This window comes from Cervus canadensis, chromosome 10 (genome assembly GCF_019320065.1).
Source record: "Cervus canadensis isolate Bull #8, Minnesota chromosome 10, ASM1932006v1, whole genome shotgun sequence".
NCBI classification, from domain to species: Eukaryota; Metazoa; Chordata; class Mammalia; order Artiodactyla; family Cervidae; genus Cervus; species Cervus canadensis.
In genome coordinates, this window is record NC_057395.1 from 50621572 (window position 1) to 50646841 (window position 25270).

The 25270-nt window shown below is 38.8% G+C and overlaps 1 protein-coding gene across 3 annotated transcripts in view; it reads right to left on the minus strand.

Annotated features, from left to right (window-relative positions):
* The window catches only part of ATRN (attractin), a 186310-nt gene that overhangs the window by 13391 nt on the left and 147649 nt on the right, over positions 1-25270 (minus strand). For 2 of the 3 annotated variants that reach the window (XM_043480411.1, XM_043480409.1), the window contains exons 25-27: positions 23619-23680; positions 8298-8376; positions 4739-4846 (exon numbers count right to left, since the gene is read on the minus strand). In XM_043480411.1, coding sequence (XP_043336346.1) covers positions 4739-4846; positions 8298-8376; positions 23619-23680 — 249 coding nt within the window. Of the gene's footprint in view, positions 1-4738; positions 4847-8297; positions 8377-19128; positions 20277-23618; positions 23681-25270 lie in introns of those variants that run through there. The other variant, XM_043480410.1, reaches the window with a different exon arrangement.

Genomic DNA, 25270 nt, shown 5'->3' on the forward strand with positions numbered 1-25270 from the left:
GATTTAGGTCATGCCTGGATGGTCTAGTGGTTTTCCCTACTTTCTTCAATTTAAGTCTGAATTTTACAATAAGGAGTTCATGATCTGAGCCACAGTCGGCTCCCGGTCTTATTTTGCTGACTGCATAGACCTTCTCCATCTTTGGCTGCAAAGAATATAATCAATCTGATTTCGGTATTGACCATCTGATGATGTCCATGTGTAGACTCTTCTCATGTTGTTGGAAGAGGGTGTCTCTCTTTGGCTCTGTCTCTTCATTCTTTCTGGAGTTATTTCTCCACTCTTCTCCAGTAGCATATTGGGTACCTATCAACCTGGGAGTTCATCTTTCAGTGTCATATCTTTTTGCCTTTTGATACTGTTCATGGGGTTCTCAAGGCAAGAATACTGAAGTGGTTTGCCATTCCCTTCTCCAGTGGACCACATTTTGTCAGAACTCTCCACCATGATCTATCTGTCTTGGGTGTCCATACACGGCATGGCTCATAGTTTCACTGAGTTAGACAAGGCTGTGGTCCATGTGATCAGTTAGATTAGTTTTCTGTGACTGTGGTTTTCACTTTGTCTGGCCTCTGAAGCATAAGATGAGTGAGACTGCACTCATCTCACACGCTAGCAAAGTAATGCTCAAAATTCTTCAAGCCAGGCTTCAACAGTACGTGAACTATGAACTTCCAGATGTTCAAGCTGGATTTAGAAAGGGCAGAGGAACCAGAGATCAAATCACCAACATCCTTTGGATCATCAAAAAAGCAACAGAGTTCCAGAAAAACATCTACTTCTGCTTAATTGAATACACCAAAGCCTTTGACTGCGTGGATCACAACAAACTGGAAAATTCTTAAAGAGATGGGAATACCAGACCACCTCACCTGCCTCCTGAGAAATCTGTATGCAGGTCAAGAAGCAACAGTTAGAACTGGATATGGAACAACAGACTCGGGAAAGGAGTACGTCAAGGCTGTACATTGTCACCATGCTTATTTAACTTATATGTAGTTCAGTTCAGTTGCTCAGTTGTGTCCGACTCTTTGTGACCCCACGGACTGCAGAATGCCAGGTTTCCCTATCACCATCGGTCAGAGCTTACTCAAACTCATGTCCATTGAGTTGGTGATGCCATCCAACCATCCCATCCTCTGTTATCCCTTTCTCCTCCTGCCTTCAACCTTTCCCAGCATCAGGGTCTTTTCAAATGAGTCAGTTCTTTGCATCACATGGTCAAAGTATTGGAGCTTCAGCTTCACCATCAGTCTTTCCAATGAACATTCAGAACTGATTTCTTTTAGGATGGACTGGTTGGATCTCCTTGCAGTCCAAGGTACTCTCAAGAGTCTTCTCCAACACCACAGGTCAAAAGCATCGGTTCTTCAGCACTCAGTTTCCTTTATAGTCCAACTCTCACATCCATACATGACTATTGGAAAAACCATAGCCTTAACTAGATGGGCCTTTGTCAGCAATGTAATGTCTCTGCTTTTTAACATGTTGTCTAGGTTGGTGATAGCTTTTCTTCCAAGGAGCAAGCGTCTTTTAATTTCATGGCTGCAGATACCATCTGCAGTGATTTTGGAGCCCCCAAGAATAAAGCCTCTCACTGTTTCCATTGTTTTCCCATCTATTCGCCATTAAGTGATGGGACCAGATGCCATGATCTTAGTTTTCTGAATGTTGAGTTTTAAGCCAACTTTTTCACTCTCTTCTTTCACCTTCATCAAGAGGCTCTTTAGTTCTTCACTTTCTGCCATTAGGAGTGGTGGCATCTGCATATCTGAGGTTATTGGTATTTCTCCCGGCAATCTTGATTCCAGCTTGTGCTTCATCCAGCCCAGCATTCTGCATGATGTACTCTGCACATAAGTTAAATAAGCAGGGTGACAATATAGAGCCTTGATGTACTCCTTTCCCGATTTGGAACCAGTCTGTTGTTCCAGTTCTAACTGCTGTTTTTTGACCTGCATGCAGATTTCTTAGGAGGCAGGTCAGGTGGTCTGGTGTTCCCATCTGTAAGTATTTTCCACAGTTTGTTGTGATCCACACAGTCAAAGGCTTTGGTGTAGTCAATAAAGCAGAAGTAGATGTTTTTCTGGATGTTTGGACTGCAAGGAGATCAAATCAGTCAATCCTAAAGGAAATCAGTCCTGAATATTCATTGGAAGGATTGATGCTGAAGCTCCAATTCTTTGGCTACCTGATGTGAAGAACTGACTCACTGGAAAAGACCCTGATGCTTGGAAAGACTGAAGGCAGGAGAAGGGTTCGACAGAGGATGAAATGGTTGGATGGCACCCCCGACTCGATGGACGTGAGTTTGGGCAAGTTCCGGGAGTTGGTGATGGACAGGGAAGCCTGGTGTGTTGCAATCCATGGCGTCAAGATTTGGACACAACTGAGCAACTGAACTGAAAATACACATAACATAAAAATTATTATCTTAACCATTTTTTTTAAAGCACTTTCTTTGGCTGCATCAGGTCTTAGTTGCAGCAAGCAAGATCTTTGGTCTTTGCTGCAGCACGCGGGATCTTTCAGTTGTGCCGATTGAACTCTTAGTTGCACCAAGCACAGTCTTAGCTGCAGCGTGAGGGACTGCTATAGTTCCCTGACAAGGGATGGAACCCAGGCCCACTCTATTGGGAACACGGAGTCTTAGCCACTGGACCACCAGGGAAGTCCCTATCTTAAACCATTATTTAGGTATACATTTTAGCAGTGTATGGTGCAACCATCACCACCATCTATTTCCCAAACTCCATCTGGGAAAACTAAAATTTTATACCCATCAAACTGCAACTCCCCCTTCCTTCCTCTCCCCAGACCTTGGCAACTATCATTCTATTTTCTAGGAATTTGACTACTCAACGTACCTCACATAAGTGAAATCATACAGTGTTTGTTTTTTTTGTGACTGGCTTCCTTCACTTAGCACAATGTCTTTAAGGTTCACCTATGTTCAGATACATAGCATGGGTCAGAGTTTCTTTCCTTTTTAAGGCTGAGTGAACCTCCATTGTATGTATATACCATATCCTGTTTATCCATTCATACGTCAATGAACACCTGGGTTGGTTCCAACTTTTAGCTACTATGAATAAAGCTGCTATGCACATGGTGTACAAATACACTGTCAAGACCCTGCTTTCAATTCTTTAGGGTATATACTGAGAAATGGGATTGCTAGATCATACATAATTCTATTTTTGCTCTTTTGAAGAAGAGAAATACTGTTCCCCACAGTAGCTGCATCATTTTCATCCCCACTAACAGTACATAAGGGTTCCAACTTCTCTACATTGTACTGATCTTTTTCTGTCTTGGCTGATTTTAAGATGTTCTCTTTGTCTTTGGAGTTGCATAGTTTCACTATGATAAATCCAACTGTAGTTTTCTTTCTCTCCTACCTTTCCTCTGCTCTTTTTCCTTACTCTTGCTTATAATATGTTTTGTTAGAATCTGAATAATTATGTCTCCCATCAGTTCTGGAGAATTCTCAGCTCCTAGAAAACTGCCTCTCCTCTATTCATTTGTTCTGCGACTGTAATAATATATATGTTAGGTCTTCTCATTCTATCCTCCATATTCTTAATTATCTGTCATATTTTTCCATCTTCTTGTCTCTTTGTTCTACATTCTGTGTAATTTCTTTAGAGTCATCTTCCAGTTCAAAAGCTCTTTCATCACTTGTCTCTGATGTGCTGTTTAACACATAATCTGAGTTTTTTAAAAAATTTCAACTACTGTATTTTCCATTTCTCTAACAGTTCCATTTGGTTCTTTTTCAGGTCTGCTTGGCCATTCTTGACTCTTATGGCTTCCTCATGTTTATGATTCCATCTTTCAGTTCTTTAAACATTTCATACAGAGCTATATCATATTCATTAGACGTCAATTCTGTTGTTTCTGCTGATTCTTACTCATGGCTTTTCTCTTTCGTCCTTGGTGACCATTGATTCTGAGGTCTTGATCTGTGGGGCTCCCACATAGCTGAATTGGGTCTGTTTTTTCTCAGTCAGGATCGACATCTACTTCAGCTGAGAGACATGGTATCTTATCAATCTAGAACCACTTTAGACCATGCATGGTTGTGGTTTGGGTTCATGGTTTATTCTTTTCTGGAGGAGGAAAAGGAAAACGATCCCTAGAAATCTCACATGCTTCCTGTAGGGTCAGTAATGCTTCAGTAAGTATGTTAGGACATACATGCACATATACATACATATATGTGTCTGTGTATATAATATATATCTCCATAGACATAAAATTGTTTCCTAAGGGTATCTGAACTATTTCATCATTTTGTTAAAAGAGAAAGTCTTATTATTTTCTTCATAATGGTGGAGGTGTTAGAATTCTTTATTTTCCACAGAATTCATAGTCAATTATGACTTTTCGCCCTTTAAAAAAATCTCCTAAATACTTATAAAGGACAACAGTTCAATTCAGTTATTTTCAAGTTTTCAAGTATTATGCCACATAAAACTTAAAAGAATACCAGACAAGTTATTTAAATTTTAAAGTTCCCTGAATATAAGACTACTTAACAACATGAAATAAATATTGGAAAATGAAAGCAAAAGAACACCCGACAGTTTCAGTGTGCTGACTTATTGCTAAGAAGAAACAAAGAAGACAAAGTAAGAGGTAACAGGATGAGGCTCTTGCCCTCTCTGGTTCCTCAGATTGAGAAGCATGAGGTTTGATAAGTTAAGTTACAGGGATTTTTGAAATATAATCTCACCTTTATACTCCCCCCAATAAGATCAGGAGGCTCTTCATCTGTTTCCAAGGCAACATTTACAGAGGCAAAGGGACGACTGGCCATCTGCTGCATCTCTCGAAGAAGTTGCTGATGAGTAATACAGCAACCATTAATGCAAAGAGTACTGAGGGGATTTTATTAGAGAACACTACATCTTAAAAATAGCTCATCTTCTCTGATTCAAACCAATCAATTATGAAATGATATTTCTGAGACAGCTGAGGAAAACTGGACATGGACCAAGTATTACCTTTTTAATTTTGTTGACTACGATGACAATATTGTTGTTATAGTAAAGAAAAATTCCTTATCTGTTAGAGATACATATTAATGTACTGATGGATATAATGCTATGATGCCTGCTTGTTAAGTACATAAATTATCATATTTCCTCATATTTTTATTACTAGATTAAAGCCAGGCTTTCTTTTTTCCTGCTGAAACTTGGACCAAATACTTACACAGCAACAAAAACTATCCTTTGTTACACAGTATCCAGGGACTGAAAGAGCACTTTAGTCAGAGAGGTGGTATAAACTAAACACATAAAATATATGAAGTTGTGCAGAGCAGAGGGACAAGTAAGGGCTCTGGATTCAGGTAGGCTTGGATATGAATACCTGCTTCAATTCTTTCCAGCTGTGTGATGTTAAAAAGTTATTTAACGTTTCTGGGCCTTAGTTCCCTTCTCTCTAAAATGGAGTTTTAATCCCATAAAAGTATCAGTAGGATTAAATGAGATGCTTTAACTAGCACAGTGCCTAGCTTATGGTGTGTAGTCAATTATATATCATTAGGGATATCAGAGATTTGGGCATGTCACTGAAGCTCCGAGGTCATGCTGTGGAAGACAATGAGGCCTCACTTAACTACTTCCTTGAAACTATTTTAGAAAAAGAATCTTGGGCTGGATAGATCATGGCTATGTTTTAGAATGGCATTTCTGTTTTAGAAACAGAATGTTCTGTTTTAGAAGGGCATTTTTAACATTAAACATTTTGTTAAATATCAATAATCATATGCCTACATCTCACAAAGCTATTAGTCCATTTACTCAACAAATACAAATAACAAAAATCCTCCTCTAGACTCTGTGCTAAGTGTGGAGTCACAGTGAGACAGAGTGCCTAGCCTGCTTCCAGTTCCCAGTCTAGTTCCTTTTTGACAAGTGCAGGAGATAATGTGAGTAAAGGCCCTTTAAAACAGGGCCTGGTATGTAGCAATGACTTAAGCAGTATTAGATGCTATTATTTTTGTTGCTATAAATAATATCAAATCATTCCTCTACAGTTCTGAGAGGGGTAAATCATGAATGATATTTTAGAAAAGATGAAATATATTCTGAATGGACAGGTTCACAGTAACAGAGAAATTTTAAATCACAAAGGTAAAAGCTTAGTTTACTGGTTGATCAACTGTGTAATTAGCATACTTTTTTTAGGGAAACCTGTTTTCTACTAAGTGTTCACCTCATTTTCTTTCATGTATGTTGCGATTATTTTCCAGTTGATTGTTTGTCTTCTACATTGTTCAATTATTATTACGAACTTTATTTTTATACATGTTTCTATGATGTTTCAATAATCATATCTGAAAACAATAATTTTGTCCCCTTTCCAAAAGGAACAAAACTTCTTATTTTTCTTTCTCTTAGTGCAGAGTCTAGAACATCCAGAACAAAACTAAGTGACCACTGGGACTACATAATGGTCAGAAGAAACATGGCCTTTGAAGACAGAAGTCTTAAGTTTAAAACATAGTTTGGTGTCTTTAAGTAACTGTGTGATGATTGGTAAGTTATTTTGCCTCTCTGAGCCTTGGTTCCTTCATTTGTGAAACAGGAGTAGTATCAGTAACTATTTTATAGGTTGCTGTAAGGATTAAATTACTTAATATAAAACCTCTTAGAACAGTGCCTACAACTTAGAAATGCTCAAATGTCAGGTTTTTTTTCTTTTTTTTGTGTCAGTTCTTAATATGACTAACTTATCTGGATTTTATTGGGTACAATCTTGAGTATTTTTTCATCATGAGTGATGCTGGTTATCTAGTTATTTCTCAAAGTGTTGAGGAGGTATTATTTTTGAGTTTACTAAGAGTTTCATTTTTAAACTAGGATGACTGCTGATATTAATAAATTATTAAATGATTACTTGGCCACTACTGAAAATTTAGGGTGCTTTTTTTTTTTACACCCATGGATATAACATATGCTAGTAGGTTCTCTGGTATGAAATGATCCCTTTACTACACGGTAAACTAGACAGCTGCACATTATAGTCATTATGCAACTGGTCTTCACTTTTTGGTGCTACCTTTCTCAAGTTTTGGTTTCAAGGTTTCTATGCATAAAATGAATCAGGATTCTTTTAAATTTCTCATCTTTTCCTTTACTCTGGAAACATTTATTTTTTGGAAATAATTAAATCTTATAAACACCCAAGGAGGAATAGACTATCATCTCCATAAGTTCATCTCAAATTAAAACTGCCTGGGTCTAACAGCCTTTGTGGAAAGAGTAATAATTTGACTCTCTCAAAATAAGTTTTTGATTATTTCCCTGGTACTAGTTTACGTGGTTTCTTACTTCTTTATTACACATTTGGATAACTTATTTTTTTCAGAATGTTGCATAATTCGTTGAGATTTTAAAATGTCTTAGTAATAGAGCTATTAAAAAATATCTGAATATGTTATCCACTGAAGTTTTAAAATGATCATAAAGAGGATGCAACATTACCTCTATGAAAAAAAAATCACCTTTACATGGGTCAGAAAAGGTGTCATGGCCCCACTGTTCATGTCATGAACAGTGCTGAGTGCTTGGGTATTTTGAGTCTAGATATTTCTGTTCTCTAAATCTTTCTATAGATCAATTTTTATATAGAAAAAAGCATGAATAGGTATAGAAGATCAAAGAGCACAAAATCCAGATATTAGTGCACTTCCATTTAGCAACAATGCAACAGACATGATGACTAAAAGGCAGAGTAATAACACATGTGAAAGTTTCAATAAACAGCTTTTGTGTTGTAATTTTTAATCATGTTTATTTATTTGACTTGCCAATTATAAATATTTGTTTGACTTATTAATGTTACTTTTGGAATGGAGCTCTGGAAATAAATCAACACTAAAAAGCAAAACACAAGCAAATCCTTAATCAGACACACATGTATCTTTCCTTGAATAACGAGAAATTTTTGAGATGCTTAAATGGCTGATTTTATTCTCATTCTCATGAAAGGCTCCTGTAAAAGCTCTGCTTTATTTACTAAGCCTTCCGATCTCCAGCCTGAGTTAAGGAACAAGGGTCTGGTAGAAAGGGTAAAACTGAGTCAGTACAATCCTAAAACCTTCTTTTTAGAAAGTTAAAACCACGTGGTGCAGAATTAACATAGCTTATATAGCACTAATTGAAGTCTGCTGGCCATATATTACTCTCTATCACTACACAGCTAAAACTGACATGCTTAAAGGAAATATGAAGGAAAAAGCTCCTATAGGGATTCATTAATCTTTATTCACTGAGGCTTACCTCTCTACGTCTGGAAGCCCAACAACTTTGTTTGATCTTCCAAACCACAGCAGCCACCAGGAGCAAAGAGAGGAAACAACTGTAAGAAAGGAAAGTACTGAGTTATTATCCCAGCCCCCAGAATCAGCATGCTGCCGTCCACACCTCAGGTCAGTCAGGGACACAATCCCCCAAATACCCACTCCAAGCTCCTCTCTGCTGAGTCATCACAACCATGTCCTGGTTCAAAGGAAACGAAGTATGAGAATGAGCTTTCCGACCCAACCAGGAGACAATACCATCTCCACAAGGCACTCCCAGAGGACAGCCTTGACCTTCTGCCAGCCCTTTATCAGAATGACATATCATGGCTTATCCCAAATAATAATTCTATCATAATTATAACCAGTAACAAGCATTCTACTTAATCAAATCAGCAAAAATTTACTGATAAAGCCTAAAATCATGAGAAAAGTTAATTATCAAAGTAACAATCAGCTTTTCATAAGGAAGATGTAAACAGAGAATAAGCTTATACATAACAATATGTATTCAAAGTAAATACATATTTTATAAATAAAATAAAACAACCAAATTCAAGCCAACAGCTTTCTTAAAGATTAGGATAGACTAAGTCCCAGTGGTCTTATAACTGCAAATGATTTTAATGTTCTCTCATCAAAAGCTACTGTGACAGGAAAGAGAAAGACTGACTTCTGATTAAAAGGAGTAATGAGCCTAACAAATAAACCTCTTAGGTAGCTGTTTAAATAATTTAAAAATTGGCATTTTCACTCATTAATTTGTACAGTGTACTGTTCCAGAGTGTTACAAGCAGATACAAGGCTCTCTGCCCCTGCAGTCGGGTACTCTTTGTTAAGATCTGTGTTTGCAGGATGGGGTTGGCTTTGCAGAGGCAGCTTCAGTGCACATTGCTGAAGACAGGCCGCCCTAGTTGGCTGGTGACAGGCTCCTTAAGGTGCTAGAGGACTGAACTTCTGCCCTTTAAGAAACAGAAATTAAGCCTTCCTCAGCCCACCACTTTCCCGAGAGGCACATAGTGCAGACCCCTTCAATGGGTACCCTGGCAAAAGAGAAGCACCTCCACCCCCCCACCCAGATCACCACTCAGTGGAGAGTCTTCAGCTCCTATCTTGTTGGGCCCCTTGGTTGTGCTGACACTGATGATCCTTCCATCTCTCTGATGGTTTCTGTTTTTCTTTTTATACAGTACTTTACTGACGCAGATCCTGTTCTAGGCTCATGGAATACATCAATGAACAGAACAAAGGACCACTTTCCCCATGGAGGCAAACAGTAAATAAAGTGAGCAAATTATAGAGCATGTTAGAAAGGAGTAAATACTACACAAATAAAAAGAAGGTAAGGAGGTTCAGGAGTGACAGCGGTACTCTAAAGCAGAGTATGGAATGGGTGGACCTTAACTCTTTAGAAGGTGACATGTGAGCTAGGACGCTAAGACGTGGAGGATATGTGGGAGATGGCTCGTGAAGGTCTGCAGAAATGCACCTGGGCAACCGGGATCAGCTAGTGCAAAGCCCGAGGCAAGGATGTGCCTGGGATTTCTTGAGGAACCTCAGGAGGCTGGAGTGGGAGGGGGCAGTTATGCCAGGGATAAAGACATAGAGGTGAGAGAAGGGCAGATCATGAGGACCCTCAAGCCATCATAATGGTGTTGGCTTTTACTGAGTTAGATGAGCCACTGAGGGTTTTTGAGCAGAGAAGTATCATGATTTAATTTATATTGAGGAGACCATTAAGGTAGCAACTCAGAAATAGAAATAACAGGAGTCTAGGTAAGAAATGAGGGTGGCTCAAACCACGATGATGGTATGAAAAGTACTTTGGAATCTGGACATGAAGGTCAAGACAGTAGGATTTCCTGATGGGCTGGATGTAGGGTACAAAAGAGAGAAGTCAGGGTGTGGGGCCTGAGGAACTTGTCATCAACCTATTCAGGGAAGATTCTTGGGGGAGCAGGTGTGAGATAACGGCGAGTAAAGTTTTAGACATGCCGAGTTCTGAGACAGCTACCTGAAAGCTATGGGGAGATTTCATGAGGTGGTATGTAAACCTCAGGGCTGGGTGTGAGGTTTGGGCTGGAGACAGCTTGAGAGTCATCAGCATACACGTGGTATTTGAAGTACTGAATCTGCATGAGGACATCAAGGGAATAAATACAAATAGAGAAGAGTGTCTTGAGGGCACCCCAATACTGAGAAGTTAGGGAGGACAGGAAGAAGAAGTAAAGGAGTCTGAGAAGAGTAACCTTCTTAGTCTTTCATGGTTTCTATGTATAATCCTGCCCCACCTCCATAATCCTGCTTTTTGTTACTTTTACTCAAATAGATAAACACAAGAAGGCAGTAAACCTACATGGAAGAACATGGAACAAGTGAGTTGCTCCAGATGCTGCTGATGCAGCTGAACCCAGGGTGGCCTCAGAGGCCTCTCCTGGACTACTCTCAACACAGAATTGTGAAACAGAGCAGCTCAGAAGGTCTGTGCCCTTTATTCAGAGCTTTTGTCATCAATGTGGGCCTGTTAAAAATACCAACAACCCAGTTTCTTCCACCTGTACCAGCTTCTTCCACCTGTACCAGCTTTTTTGAGACACAAACAGCACACCAACAGACAATGAGCATCCTTCAAAGCTGATACATGCATGGTTTCTCCTCGGGTAACACAATAATGAAGAATTTACTAGTTATTTCAAAAAAGGTGGCACTTGCTGATACCCTCCTTCTTTTTTTTTTCCCTACCACTAATCTGGGTACAGGTGGGGCTGTGACTCAGTGTTTATCTTTCTGAAGTCCCTCTAATCAATGGTTTTCTATAATTTTAAATACATTTACAAATATAAGTTTTTAAAGTGTTAGTCGCTCAATTGTGTCTAACTCTTCACAACCCCATGGACTGCAGCACACCAGGCTCCTCTCTCCATGGAATTGTCCAGGCAAGAACATGGGAGTGGGTTGCCATTCCCTTCCCCAGGGGATCTTCCTGATCCATGGATCCAACCCGGGTCTCCTGCATTGCAGGAAGATTCTTTACCATCTCAGTCACCAGCACAAACAAAACCTGTGCGAAACAGGATCCAGGGGGAAGGAGCAGTGACTGCACAAGAGACTAAGTAAGACTTGCCTGTGAATGTTTAGGAGTCTCCAGCGGAGGAATGGGTCAGCAGTGGCTTGTCGTGGGGTCAGGCGTGCCGGGGAGGCACGGTGCGTTGGTGTAAGTCCTCTTGGAGGAGATCACCATTAGCCCTACTATAAAGCCTACAGCCCTACCATAAAGACTGCAGACCCTAGGACTGGGCTGCTGCAGGTCAAACTACAGAGAGGGAGCACAGCCCCACCTATTAGCAGAAAATTGGATTAAAGATTTACTGAGCATGGCCCTGCCCACAAGAGAAAAACCCAGTTTTCCCCACAGCCAGTCCCTCCCATCAGGAAGCTTGCACAAGCCTCTTACCCTCATCCATTAGAAGGCAGATAGTATGAAAACCACAATCACAGAAAACTAACCAAAATGATCACTTGGATCACAGCCTTGTCTAACGCCATGAAACTGAGCCGTGCCGTGCAGGGCCACCCAAGAAGGAGATGTCATGGTGGAGAGTTCTGAAACAATGTGGTTCACTGGAGAAGGGAACGGCAAACCACTTGAGCATTCTTGCCACGAGAACCCCATGAACAGTATGAAAAGGCAAAAAGATATTACACTGAAAGATGAGCCCTTCCCCCTTGCCCTGGTCAGTAGGTATCCAATATGTTACTGGGGAAGAGCAGAGAAATAGCTCCAGAAAGAATGAAGAGGCTGAGCCAAAGTGGAAATAACACCCAGTTGTGGATGTGTCTGGAGGTGAAAGTAAAGTCGGATGCTGTAAAGAACAATATTGCATAGGAACCTGGAATGTGAGGTCCATGAATTAAGGTAAATTGGATGTGGTCAAACAGGAGATGGCAAGAGTGAACATTGACATTTTAGGAATGAGTGAACTAAAATGATGAGAATGGGCACATTTAATTCAGATGACCATTATATCTACTGCTGTGGGCAAGAATCCCTTACAAGAAATGGAGTGGCCCTCACAGTCAACAAAAGAGTACGAAATACAGTACTTGGGTGCAACCTCAAAAACAACAGAATGATTTCGGTTTGTTTCCAAGGCAAACCATTCAACATTAATGCCCCAAGCATTACTTGGCAATGCCAAGCCTATGCCCCAACCACTAATGCCAAAGAAACTGAAGTTGAGTGGTTCTATGAAGACCTACAAGACCTTATAGAAGTAACATCAAAAAAAAGAAAAAAAAAAAAAAGATGTCCTTTTCATCATAGGGGATAGGAATGCAAAAGTAGGAAGTCAAGAGATACCTGGAGTAACAGGAGTACAAAATGAAGCAAAGCAAAGGCTAACAGAGTTCTGCCAAGAGAACACACTGATCATAGCAAACGCCCTCTTCCAACAACACAAGAGATGACTCTACATATGGACATCACCAGATGGTGAATACCAAAATCAGACTGATTATGTTCTTTGCAGCCGAAGATGGAGAAGCTCTATACAGTCAGCAAAAACTGGACCCAGAGGGGACTTCCCTGTGGTCCAGTGGCTAGGACTCTGGGCTCCCAAAGCAGGGGTCCCAGGTTTGATCCCTGGTTGGGGAACTAGGTCCCACATACCGCAACTGGGACCCAGCACAGCCAGGAAAAACAAAACAAAACAAAAACCAGGACCTGGAGCTGACTGTGGCTCAGATCATGAGCTCTTATTGCAAAATTCAGGCTTAAATTGAAGAAAGTAGGGAAAACCTTTAGGTCATTCAGGTATGACCTAAATCAATTCCCTTACAATTATACAGTAGATGTGACAAATAGATTCAAGGAATTAGATCTGATAGACAGAGTGCCTGAAGAACTATGGACAGAGGTTCGTAACATTGTACAGGAGGCAGTGATCAAAACCATCCCCAAGAAAAAGAGATGCAGTAAGGGAAATGGTTGTCTGAGGAAGCCTTACAAATAGTTGAAAAAAGAAGAGAAGCTAAAGGCACAGGAGAAAAAGAAAGATATATCCATCTGAAAACAGAGTTCCAGAGATTAGCAAGGAGAGATAAGAAAGCCTTCTTAGGAATCGGGTGGAGAGGGAGGTGGGAGGGGGGATCAGGATGGGGAATAAGTGTAACTCTATGACTGATTCATATCAATGTATGACAAAACCCACTGAAATGTTGTGAAGTAATTAGCCTCCAACTAATAAAAAAAATAGAAAAAAATAAATAAATAAAAATAAAAAAGAATAAAAGTGCGACCAAGCTTGAGGCTTGAGGACTTTTGTTGTAGTCTCGAGATATGAAGAATATGAAAGATGAAGGATCTGTGCCTTCCCATCTTTGATATATAGGTTTAAGATTAGTGTTCAGTACTGGAAGACAGGAAATCTGGTTTAAGACCTTTAATATTAAATGACAATTAGAAATTTCTAGGGAAAAGGACAAAAAGTTGCTGTTGTCTGTCTCAATATGGGTTCCTCCACATTGATATGGATGGCAATTGGGTGTCAAGAGGAAGATACAAGTAGTAAGACGTTGGAAATTTGGGGGAAAGAGTTTCCTTTTGATGCTGTGTGGTTCCTGTGAAAAGATGGACTGTTTTCATTAATAAAATCTCCTAAGATTCCACCAAAAAAAAAAAAAAAGAAAGCCTTGTTAAGTGCAAAGAAAGAGGAAAACAATAGAATGGGAAAAACTGGAGATCTCTTCAAGAAAATTAGAGATACCAAGGGAACATATCATGCAAAGATAGGCACAATCAAGGACAGAAATGGTAAGGACCTAACAGAAACAGAAGATATTAAGAAGAGGTGGCAAGAATACACAAAAGAACTGTACAAAAAAGGTCTTAATGACCCAGAAAACCACAATGGTGTGGTTAACCTAGAGCCAGACATGCTGGAGTGTGAAGTCCAGTGGGCGTTAGAAAGCACTACTATGAATAAAGCTGGTAGAGGTGATGGAATTCCAGTTGAGTTACTTCAAATCCTAAAAGATGATGCTGTCAAAGTGTTGCACTCAATATGCCAACAAATTGGGAAACCTCAGCAGTGGCCACAGGACTGGAAAAGGTCAGTTTTCATTCCAATCCCAAAGAAAGGCAATGCCAAAGAATGTCCAAACTACCATATGTTGGCTCTCATTTCATATGCTATCAAGGTAATGCTCAAAATCCGTCAAGCTAGGCTTCAATAGTACGTGAACCCAGAACTTCCAGATGTGCAAGCTGGATTTAGAAAAGGCAGAGGAACCAGAGGTCAAGTTTCCAACATCTGTTGGATCCTAGAAAAACCAAAAGAATTCCAGAAAAACATCTACTTTTGCTTCATCGATTACACTAAAGCCTTTGACTATGTGTATCACAACAAACTGGAAAATTTTAAGAGATGAATACCAGACCACCTTACCTGCCTCCTGAGAAACCTTTATGTTGGTCAAGAAGCAACAGTTAGAACTGGACAGGAACAACAGACTGGTTCAAAATTGGGAAAAGAGTACATCCAGGCTGTATATTGTCACCCTGCTTATTTAACTTATATGTAGAGTACATCATGCAAAATGCCAGGCTGGGTGAAGCACAAGATGGAATCGAGATTGCTAGGAAAAATACCAATAACCTCAGATATGCAGATGACACCACCCTAATGGCAGAAAATGAACAGGAACTAAAGAGCCTCTTGATGAAGGTGAAAGAGGAGAGTGAAAATTCTGTCTTAAAACTCAACATTCAAAAAACTAAGATCATGGCATCTGTCCCACCATTTCATGGCAAACAGATGGGAGAAAAAGGAAACAGTGACAGACTTTATTTTCTTGGATTCCAAAATCATGGTGATTGCAGCCATGAAATTAGAAGATGCTTGCTCCTTGAAAGAAAAGCTATGACAAACCTAGATAGCATATTAAAAAGCAGAGACATCACTTTGCCGACAAAGATCTGTCTAGTCAAAGCTATGGTTTTTCCAGAAGTCATGTACAGATGTGAGAGCTGGACCATAAAGAAGGCTGAGCACTGAAAAATTGATGCTTTTGAACTGTGGTGCTTGAGAAGACTCTTGAGAGTCCCTTGGACTGCAAGGAGACCCAACCAGTCAACCTAAAGGAAATCAACTCTGAATATTCATTGGAAGGACTGATGCTGAAGCTGAAGCTCCAATCCTTTGGTCATATGATGCAAAGAGCTGACTCACTGGAAAAGACCCTGATGCTGGGAAAGAATGAGTGCAGGAGGATAAGGGGGCAACAGAGGATGAGATGGCTGGATGGCATCATTGACTCAATGGACAGGAGTCTGAGCGAATTCTGGGAGATAGCGAAGGACAAGGAAGCCTGGAGGGCTATAGTCCATGGGTTTGCAAAGAGTTGGACATGTCTGAATGACTGAACAACAAGTTTTTAAAAAATCATGGGAATTTTCAAGTGCACAATAGTAGAAAGACCAAACCAGTTAATCTCTATATGTTCATTATTCAGTCTTGTCAATTATTAACATTCTTCTGGCCTTCAAAGATTATTCTTAAAGAAGTTTATTGCTCTTTCAATGCAAGGACACTGGCCCTTGACTAGGGGTCTGTCATTTCTTTTCAGCTCTGTACTTACAACAAAACCCTTTGACCTTTTTTGTTCTAAACCTGTCCCTGTTTATCAGAGGCTTACACTTTTCTGAGACTATTCTCAGAAATTTGTCTTGATTGAGGTTGTTTTTTTATATCTTTTGTACATGTCTTTGAAAACTCACAATCTGCCTGAGAGCTCTGTGTTTGGAGATGTTTTTCACCAGCTTAATAGTGTATATAGAATGATACTTTTGAGAGTGTACTAAAATTTCTTTTTTCTGCCCTTACAAGTCTAGCCTTTCTAAAACAACATACTCATTTCTTGGCCTGGCTTTGACGTCCCAACCAATCTAATTATGAGACATTGCTGCTTCTTCCCAGGTTCCTATGATTTACACTTTACCATTCTGATCTCAATGAGATCAGACAGGATCTAATCTAGTGACAGGATCTAATCTAGTGGCAGGACTTTGCATCACTTCCATCTTCTGGAAAATAAAGTGATCAACAAGACATGGAACTGTCAAAATGTCCGCTGTCAATCTGGCAACAACCTTAGAGGAAGTTCAGATAATTAAAGTTTTACAAAAACATACCTTGCCTGTATCAGGAATTCCCATTACAGTCCCTCCTATTGGACATTCCCTGCTTCTCCTTTTTATTTTTATCCAAATGCTATCATCTAAGGCACCTTTAACCCCAGTCACACAGATTTTCATAGAACATTAGTCTGTCTCTCCCTCTTTACTAATAAACAGTCATTATGCTGACCACACTCCTACATCACTCCCAGATACAAAGCTCTTTCACCTACATCATCTCATTTGATTTTCAGAGCAAGCAAGCAAATGGGTCTTATTAATTCCTTCTTTATACACAAGGCTCCTACTGGAGTCTGGGGAAGCATCTAATTATGACACAAAGAGGACTTAATAGATTTATCAGGATCTAGAATTTACTTTTCATTGTGCCCAAGTCTGGGAGTTCTTTTCTAACTTACTTCACATTAATATTTTCTCACTTGAATCACTGAGCTATCCCCTTCTACTCCCACCCCTAATTCTAATCTTCTTTCTGTATTCTATGAGCCATTCTTCAGATGCTTAGGATTACCTGGATAACTTCCCTTCTCCCCTTACATTTCATGTATGTGAACCTAGTTAACTTGCTCTGGGAAAATATCTGCTTCTTCATTCATGTTCGTGAAAAGGACTCTATTCTCAGTTAAGTGCTCATCATTCCTGGTTCCTAAACAAACTCCAGAGAAATCAAAGTTCTGCGTTCTTTTCCAAAGAACATTCAAAAAAAGGGAGAAGTGATGAGAATACCATCTGTCCTTGTTTACTACAAAAGATTCTGAGGTCCCTAAAGATGCTCCTCTGAACAATTCTAGTGATGTCATTCAGGCTTCCACCAATCAGCTGCGGTGACTAATCCTCACTGGGTTGGTCCCTGGCAGCGGAGTCACTACATTCTGTACACATGGTCCAAGAACATAACATACCGGATAGCTGGAGTTACTCAGCATACGGCCTCTACATTCCCATCAGCCAGAGCCATGGGCTTTTTTCCCATGAGCTTTTTCAACGTTGGTATATATGGTTCCTCATGGCTCTGCACTTTTCCTGAAGGTCTACTTTACTTTCCATATATATATATATACCTGAGCATGACTCTGTATTAGATGCTGAAGGTGTGCATGTATACAAGGGTGAACAAAAGAAAGACACTGTACCTACTCTTTTGAAGCTTATAACCTAATTGTGGACACGGACAGTACAAAGTAAAACTGTGATAGGACCATGATGAAAAGCAACATAGTTCCATGGGAGAGTGGAACAAAGGGAGAGAACTTAGTTTGGGGGTTCACTGACGGAATCTTGGAGGAAGTGACACTGGCAAAACTGGAAGATGAGTGTGGTACAGTAAGAAATACACATGGCCTTTGTCCCAAGTTTCTGGCACAGAGCTCCTAAAACCCTCGAAATCTCCTATGTGACAGGACCATCCCCTCCCCTATTTTTTATACAAGTGTTCATAATGGCTTTATCTGTAATAGTCAAAAACAGGAAACAATGCAAGTGTCTATCAGGAGGTGAATAAACAAAGTGTGGTTTATCTTTACAGAGACTATTACTCAGCTTTAAAAAGGAAGAACCTATCTTTAATTTTGATTTAAAACATCTTTAAAATGTATCTTTATCAGATTTATACACAAAGTAATTTAAATAATACAGAAGGGTATAAAAAAATGACAGGGTCTCTGAGTCTGAATTAACTATTTTTTATAACACATTTATGGAGATGTTATTCAGGAGTGTCTTTTTTTCTCTCATGGGAGAAAGCTCTTCCAGAGCTTGACCCTGGCCATCTTCTGTCTCTGTGTTTTCTGGTGGAAGTCTACCAGCTCCATTTGCAGCATAATTTTCTGATCCTTCCTCACCTGCCTTCCCCACATCACTAATTGACAAATTATGCTGCCAGTTCCAAGTCACTTCTTTCCCTTTCACACCCAACAGGCATTCCCTTACCACATCCCAGCAGTTATAGCTATCAGAAACATTGACCTGCCCTACCTCTGTTCCCCCACCCTAGTCCCAACCATCACAGTCTCACCAGGACCATTTTGGTTGATTTTGGCTCCCTTACAACCCACAAAAAATCCAGAGGAGGTCTTAAAACCATGAATTAATTTGTATCTAACCACTTATCTCATATCTAGTGTGTGAGAGAGGGAAAGAAAGGGGGAGAAGGAGAGAAAGAAGGAAGAAAGAGAGAAAGAGAAAAAAAATAATTTCTAGAGTATACAGATATAAGGAGGGAGAGGGTTCTGGGGAACTTCCAGAGTGCGGGGGGAGCTGCATTCAGAGTGGCCACACCAGATGGCTTCTTCTCTCCTCCCTGCTTGTGCTGAGCAACTGAAGACAGCAAATAAGGCAGTGAGCACTGGTCCTTGGGCTGGAGAGGCCAGGCAGGATGGATCCTCTCTCATTCAGAAGACAAACTAACAATATATCTAATCCACCAGCACACTCTCCATCTATACTCCACACTCACTGGAGGCTGTGACAGACAGAAATGGCATCCATACACAAGTAAACATGGAATCTTCAACACGATAAAAAAAATCAGACACTGAGGAAAACCAACGTTGTGAAAGAGAGGTACCAAACAACAACAGACGACATCTGAGACAGTTATAAATAGCACAAAATAAGCCTTCAAAATAATATAATAAAATTTATTAATCTCAGAAAGGAATATGAAAGTAAACTGCATTCATAAACTTGAAACAGGCTACAAGGAATAATATATTAGAAATCAAATGCAAATGTTAAAAAAAAAAATCTCACCAGAGGACTCAATAAAAGAAATGGACCCAACACTGAACTAAATTAATGAGCTGAGGAGCTCACACAGAATCAAGTACAAAAGGAAAATGAAAAAGAAAATGAGAGTTTAGTTAAGAAATGCAGGACAGATCCAGAATCTCACTCACTCATCCAACTAAGGCTGAGAGTCATAGATAACTGTTTCAAGTTCTCAGAACTCAGTTTAAAACTTGTAGGAGAGATCTCTAATTGGCCCTGTTCATCTCTGCATGTCAAATCACATGTTCATTTATAGATGGGATACCCTTAAGTGCTAGACTGTTAAAGGTGACTAAGTGGTATAATAAAAACACGAGTAGAATGAAGTCCAAGGAAGGGTGGACCCTGAGGTGAATATGCCAGAAGAAGACTTCATAGAGGAGTAGACAGGTTGGGCTCTTAATACACCCTTGTGTCTAGTAACTTTGCTGAACTCATCTATTAATTCTAATAGTTAATCTGCAGATCCTTTAATTTCTAAGAATACAATAATGTAAGTAATGCCTTTTTCTAATTCTTATATATTGATTTTTCTTGTCTTATTGTATTGGCTAGAATCTCTATCAACAATGTTAAATAAACTAAGTGATAGTTTTTGTCTTTCTCTTGTTTCCAAACTCAAAGGGAAAGCTTCTAATATTCTACCATTAAGAATGTGGACTGCTGATGGCTTTACATGTTATTCCTTTATTAGATTTTTAAAATTTATTTATTTATTGTTGCACTGGGTCTTTGCTGCTGCACACAGGCTTTCTCTAGTTCCAGTGATGGCGGTTACTCTCTAGTTGCAGTGTGTGGGCTTCTCACTGTGGTGGCTTCTCTTGTTGCAGAGCGCTGGCTCTGGGCGCGTGGGCTTCAGCAGTGGCAGCGTGCAGGCTGAGCAGGTGAAGGTCACAGGCTCTAGAGCGCAGGCTCAGGAGTTGTGATGCACGGGCTTAGTTGCTCTGCAGCATGTCTTTATCAGATTTTAAGCTTCTTTCTATTCCTAGTTTCCTAAGAGTTTTTAAAATGGATGATATTAACTTTTATCAAATGCTTTCCCCCCACTGATTTAAGATGATTGTATTAGTCTTCTTTATGCAATCAATGTGAATTACACTGACTGATTTTCTGATGCTAAACCAGCCTCGCAATTTCTGGAATAAACCCAACTAGGTTATGATATAGAAGTCTTTTTACATTATTGGCGGATTTTTGCTTCCTTATTCATGAGTGAGACTGGCTTGTAAATTCCATTCTCATATTATTCTTGTCAGGTTGTGCTAAGTTCATAAAATGAACTGGGGAGTATTTACTCTTTTCTATTTTCTAGAAGGTTTAGTTAATATTGATTATTATTTCTTCCTTAAAATGTTGTAAGTTACCATCAAAGGCACCTGGGCCTAGAGTTATCTTTGTGAGAAAATTTTTCATTATATATTGTTTTAAAATAGATACAGGACTATTCAGTTTTCTATCCCTTCTGTGTCAGTGTTGGTAAACTGTATATTGTTTCATTCTGTTTTTTAGTTGTTTCATTCCATCTGTTCCATTTTCAAGTTTATTTGCATAAAGCTGCTCAATAAATATTTTTCTAAAGGAAAAAATGTGTGCAGGATTTGCAGTAACGTCCCTCCCCCCTTTTAATTTCTAATTATTTGTATCTTCTTTCTTTTTCTCTTGGTCACTCTTGCTAGTGATTTATCAATATTATTCTTTTCAAAGGTCCAATCTGTGGTTCTTTCAATCCTCTCTACTGTACTTTTTCCCCTATATCATTAATTTTTGCTCTACTTATATTCCTTTCTTCTTTTCTTTACATTTAATTAGTAGTTCTTTCTCTCATTTATTGAGAGGCTTGTTCTTTGTTTTCCAACATATGCTTTTATAAAGTGGTGATCTCAACCTTAGCTGCAAGTTGAAATCACTTGGGCTTTTAAATGCTTGAGTTCCACCCCTACAGATTCTGATGTAACGGCTCTGGGATGTAGCTTGGGTATCAAAAGCTCCTCAAATGATTCTACTATGCAGTTAAGGTTGAGCACCACAGATTTAAAGCTATATCCTCTAAATACATTTTTTGTTTTCTTTAAAAATGTTTATTTATTATTTTTAACTGAAGTATAGTTGATTTACAATGTTGTATTTAATTACTGCTGTTCAGCAAAGTGATTCAGTTATACACATACACTCTTTTTTAAAATATTCTTTTCCATTATTGTTTAGCATAGGATATTGAATGAATACAGTTCTGTGTTATACAGTAGGACTGTGTTGTTTATCCACTGTACATATAGAAGCTTATATGTGCAAACCCCAACTTCTCACTGCAACCCTCCCCCAACTCCTTCTCCCTTGGTAGCCACCAGTCTGTTCTCCATGTACCTGATTCTATTTCATAGATAAATACAACTTTAACTCTGTCCCACAAGCTCTTAATATTTTCATCATTTAGTGCAAATCATTTAAAATTTTCTGCTTTGTTTTAATTTAAATAAAAAATTTTAAATGGGCAATTGCAATATATTGTTTTAGTGGTTAGGTAAATGGTCAGCTTTGGGAAAGAGGAAAGGGGCTGACAGTAAGGTAAATATAAGGTAACTTCTAGGATACTTGTAATACCCTGGGGAAAAAAAAAACAACTCTTGTCCCAGGTAGTAGTTACACGAGAGTATTCAATTTGTGATAACTCATTAAGCCTACAATTTCTAAGTGTATAATATAAAAATATTATACTTCAATATATATTTATTAAAGAGCGAAGACAGATCCCATACAAACAGTGGAAATGATAATGACACTAACTTTCTCAATATTAATACTAGAAGCTAGAAGAAACAGCATAATGCCTTCAAAATTCTTTTTTTTTTTTGGGCCACGATGTGTGGCACATGGCACTTATCTGACTAGGTATGGAACACATGCCCACTGAATCAGAAGCACAGAGTCTTAAAACTGGACCACCATAGAAGTCCATGCTTTCTAAATTCTAATGGAAGGTGTTTCTAACCTAGAATTCTGTATTCAAACTTTCAATAAAATGTGAGGATAAAACTAAGACATTTTTGGACAGGAAAGGTCATAGAAAAGTCACCTCTACATGCACCTTTCCTCAGAAACTTCCTGGAGAATGTGTATAAGGTGGGAATAAACAGGGGGACAAAGACACGGGATGAAGGAGACAGAAACCTCAACATAAAAAGGCTAAAGAAATTCCCAAGATGACAGTTGTGCAGCAGGCCTCAAAAACAACTAGTGCACTTGGGAGCAGCAGGTTTGGGTCCTAGAGCAGAGGCAAGAGAATTTGTGATAATTCTCTTTAGGTTTATGATTATCTAGGCCAAGGGAAACTAAAACCAGGAAAGTATCTTGTGTTTGACCACATCAAGAGAGTGTTCAGTTCTGTCAGAGAATAGGGGTAAATCAAGGGTAGCTACATAGAAAACCAAACAATTAAAAACCCTAAATATGGCAAATATTACATTTAGCACAAGCAAAAAGTGATTCCCCCATCCAAAAAATGGGGACATATAATTAGAGTTCAACTCAGCAGCAAATGGGAGGTTTTTATGGTTATAACAACATAAATAGGGACTCCTGATTTAGCCATTGTGATATAACTATATTACATAAGTGGGATGAAGGGGAATCTATATGTGTTTACAGTGTGTGGGGAGTTGCTGGGAGAGGTAACATAAGATAATAAATTTTTATCTTTGATGCCCTTATCAGTAGGACATCAAAAGATAATGGAATTGAAAAATCAAGAAAGATTTTAAGCATGGAGAAGTAAAAAACAGCTAAAATAATTTAAAGTTGTGGGACACGATGCTATTGCTTCCTCTTATAAACACTGTAGCACTTTTTCAATTATGTGTAATAGTATTTTCTTAAAAATAATGTTAAACTGAAAAAGAAACTTTAAAAACAAAAGGATCTCAAGGCCTAACAAACAATTTAGGTTTTAAACTTTTAGGTTTAAAACTCTAGATAATCACCTGAAACATCTCTTGAACAAGCAGCAGCATATATGTAGCTCACATCAGTAATCATTATTTCTGTTATTTCAACTCCAAATTTTCCCCATATGAAAAGTCAAATTACCTACATTTTAGTATAGGGTACATGAAAAGCTACCTCAAAAAGCCAGAACATACAAACCAAATGTCTTCATTTTATCAAATTAGATTGAACATACAGTATTGTAACTGACATGTAACTGTTCAGGAACATATATAAAGTTAGTTTGATCTGTTCTGCAAACACAAGATTATTCATTTACCTTTCATGGGTTGATAATTAATTAAATTAAGTACCCAAATCAAAAGAACAGATAGTTTGTATAAGTGAAATTACCTGAAGAAGGTCACGAAGAACTGTACTAGGTCCATAAAATTGCTGTGCTGGGAGAATGCAATCTGTGACAGAAAACCAGGTAGAGTGATTAGGTTATAAGACAGAACCATCAACTCAGCCTTCTTGCTGAAGCAGAAAGACATTAACATTTCAAGAGATTAATGGAATTTTTTCACTTGAAGAAAAGCACCCATCCCTTTAGTTTTTCTTGCTTAACTGCCAAAGCAAAAGTGATATTCTGAGACTCAAGACAAATCCCTATAGCCCCTCTGCTTGACACCAGACCTCAGTTTTTAGTCTGACCTGGAAGACATCTCAGAGGCCTACATCTAATGAGGTGGAGGAACCTAGAGCCTATTATACAGAGTGAAGTAAGTCAGAAAGAGAAAGATAAGCATCGTATACTAACACATATATATGGAATCTAGGAAGATGGTACTGAAGAACTTATTGGCAGGGCAGCAATGGAGAAACACACGCAGAGAGAACAAAGCTATGGACACGGGGAGAGGGTGAGATGTATGAAGAGTGTAACATGGAAACTTACACTACCATACGTGAAACAGAGAGCCAACGGGGATTTGCTGTACATCTCAGAGAATTCAAACAAGGGCTCTGCATCAACCTAGAAGGGTGGGATGGGTAGGGAGGTCGGAGGGAGGTGCAAAAGGGAGGGGACCTATGTCTGACAGAAAACAACAAAATTCTGTAAAGCAATTATCCTTCAATTAAAAAAATAAACTATATATATATATATATATATATATATATAAATATAACCTAATGACAAGCACGTCAGTTTATTCGCAAAGAGTGGGACATGACTGAGCGACTGAACTGACTGACTGTGCCCATATCAAGACAAAATGCTCTCCCCTTTTGCTTCAAATTCCAATTCTTGGATCTACCATGAGGTGGGGGGGCCTCCTTTAGTGTCCTTCAACCTTTTTGACACTTAATGCTCACTTCAAGATAATGTCCCTTTAAAAAAAAAATTTATCCCAAGTTTCACTACATTGAATATCATCTGACAATCAATATAACACCAATTGGAACCTAAATAATTTTATACCAAGAATATTATAAGGACTTCCCTGGTGGTCTAGTGACTAAGACACCATACAGCAGGCCTGGGTTCAATCCCCGGTCAGGGAACTAGCTCCCACATACCAAAACTAAGACCCAGCACAGCCTAAATAAATAAGTATTAAAGAAAAAAAAAAAAAAAGAACATTGTAAAATCCCTAACATAGCTCATCAAATCTAAGACACCACTAAAACAGGTATTGTTTTGTGTACTTTTAAGAAAACCACTGATTTATACTATGACACAATGCTTTTAAAATCATTGTAAGGTGTTATCAGAGATATTAGAACATGAAAAAATGTGCAGCTTAGAATTTACTACTAAGTATGATAATTGTGTCCTTACTACCCTATGATACACATGGTACTAGCCAGGAGTGTTCTTGGCTTATTTCTAAGGGACCACAGCTCTCCCTGGAGAAAGGATGGTGCTGTAAATGAAACAATTATTGAATAAGATGATAATTATTCAAATAAAGACAAGAATGACAAGAATCATGGAAGTATATGATTGGCGTCTTCTTTTCCTAATCCTGGCTACACACCCCCATCCCTTGTCAACTCCC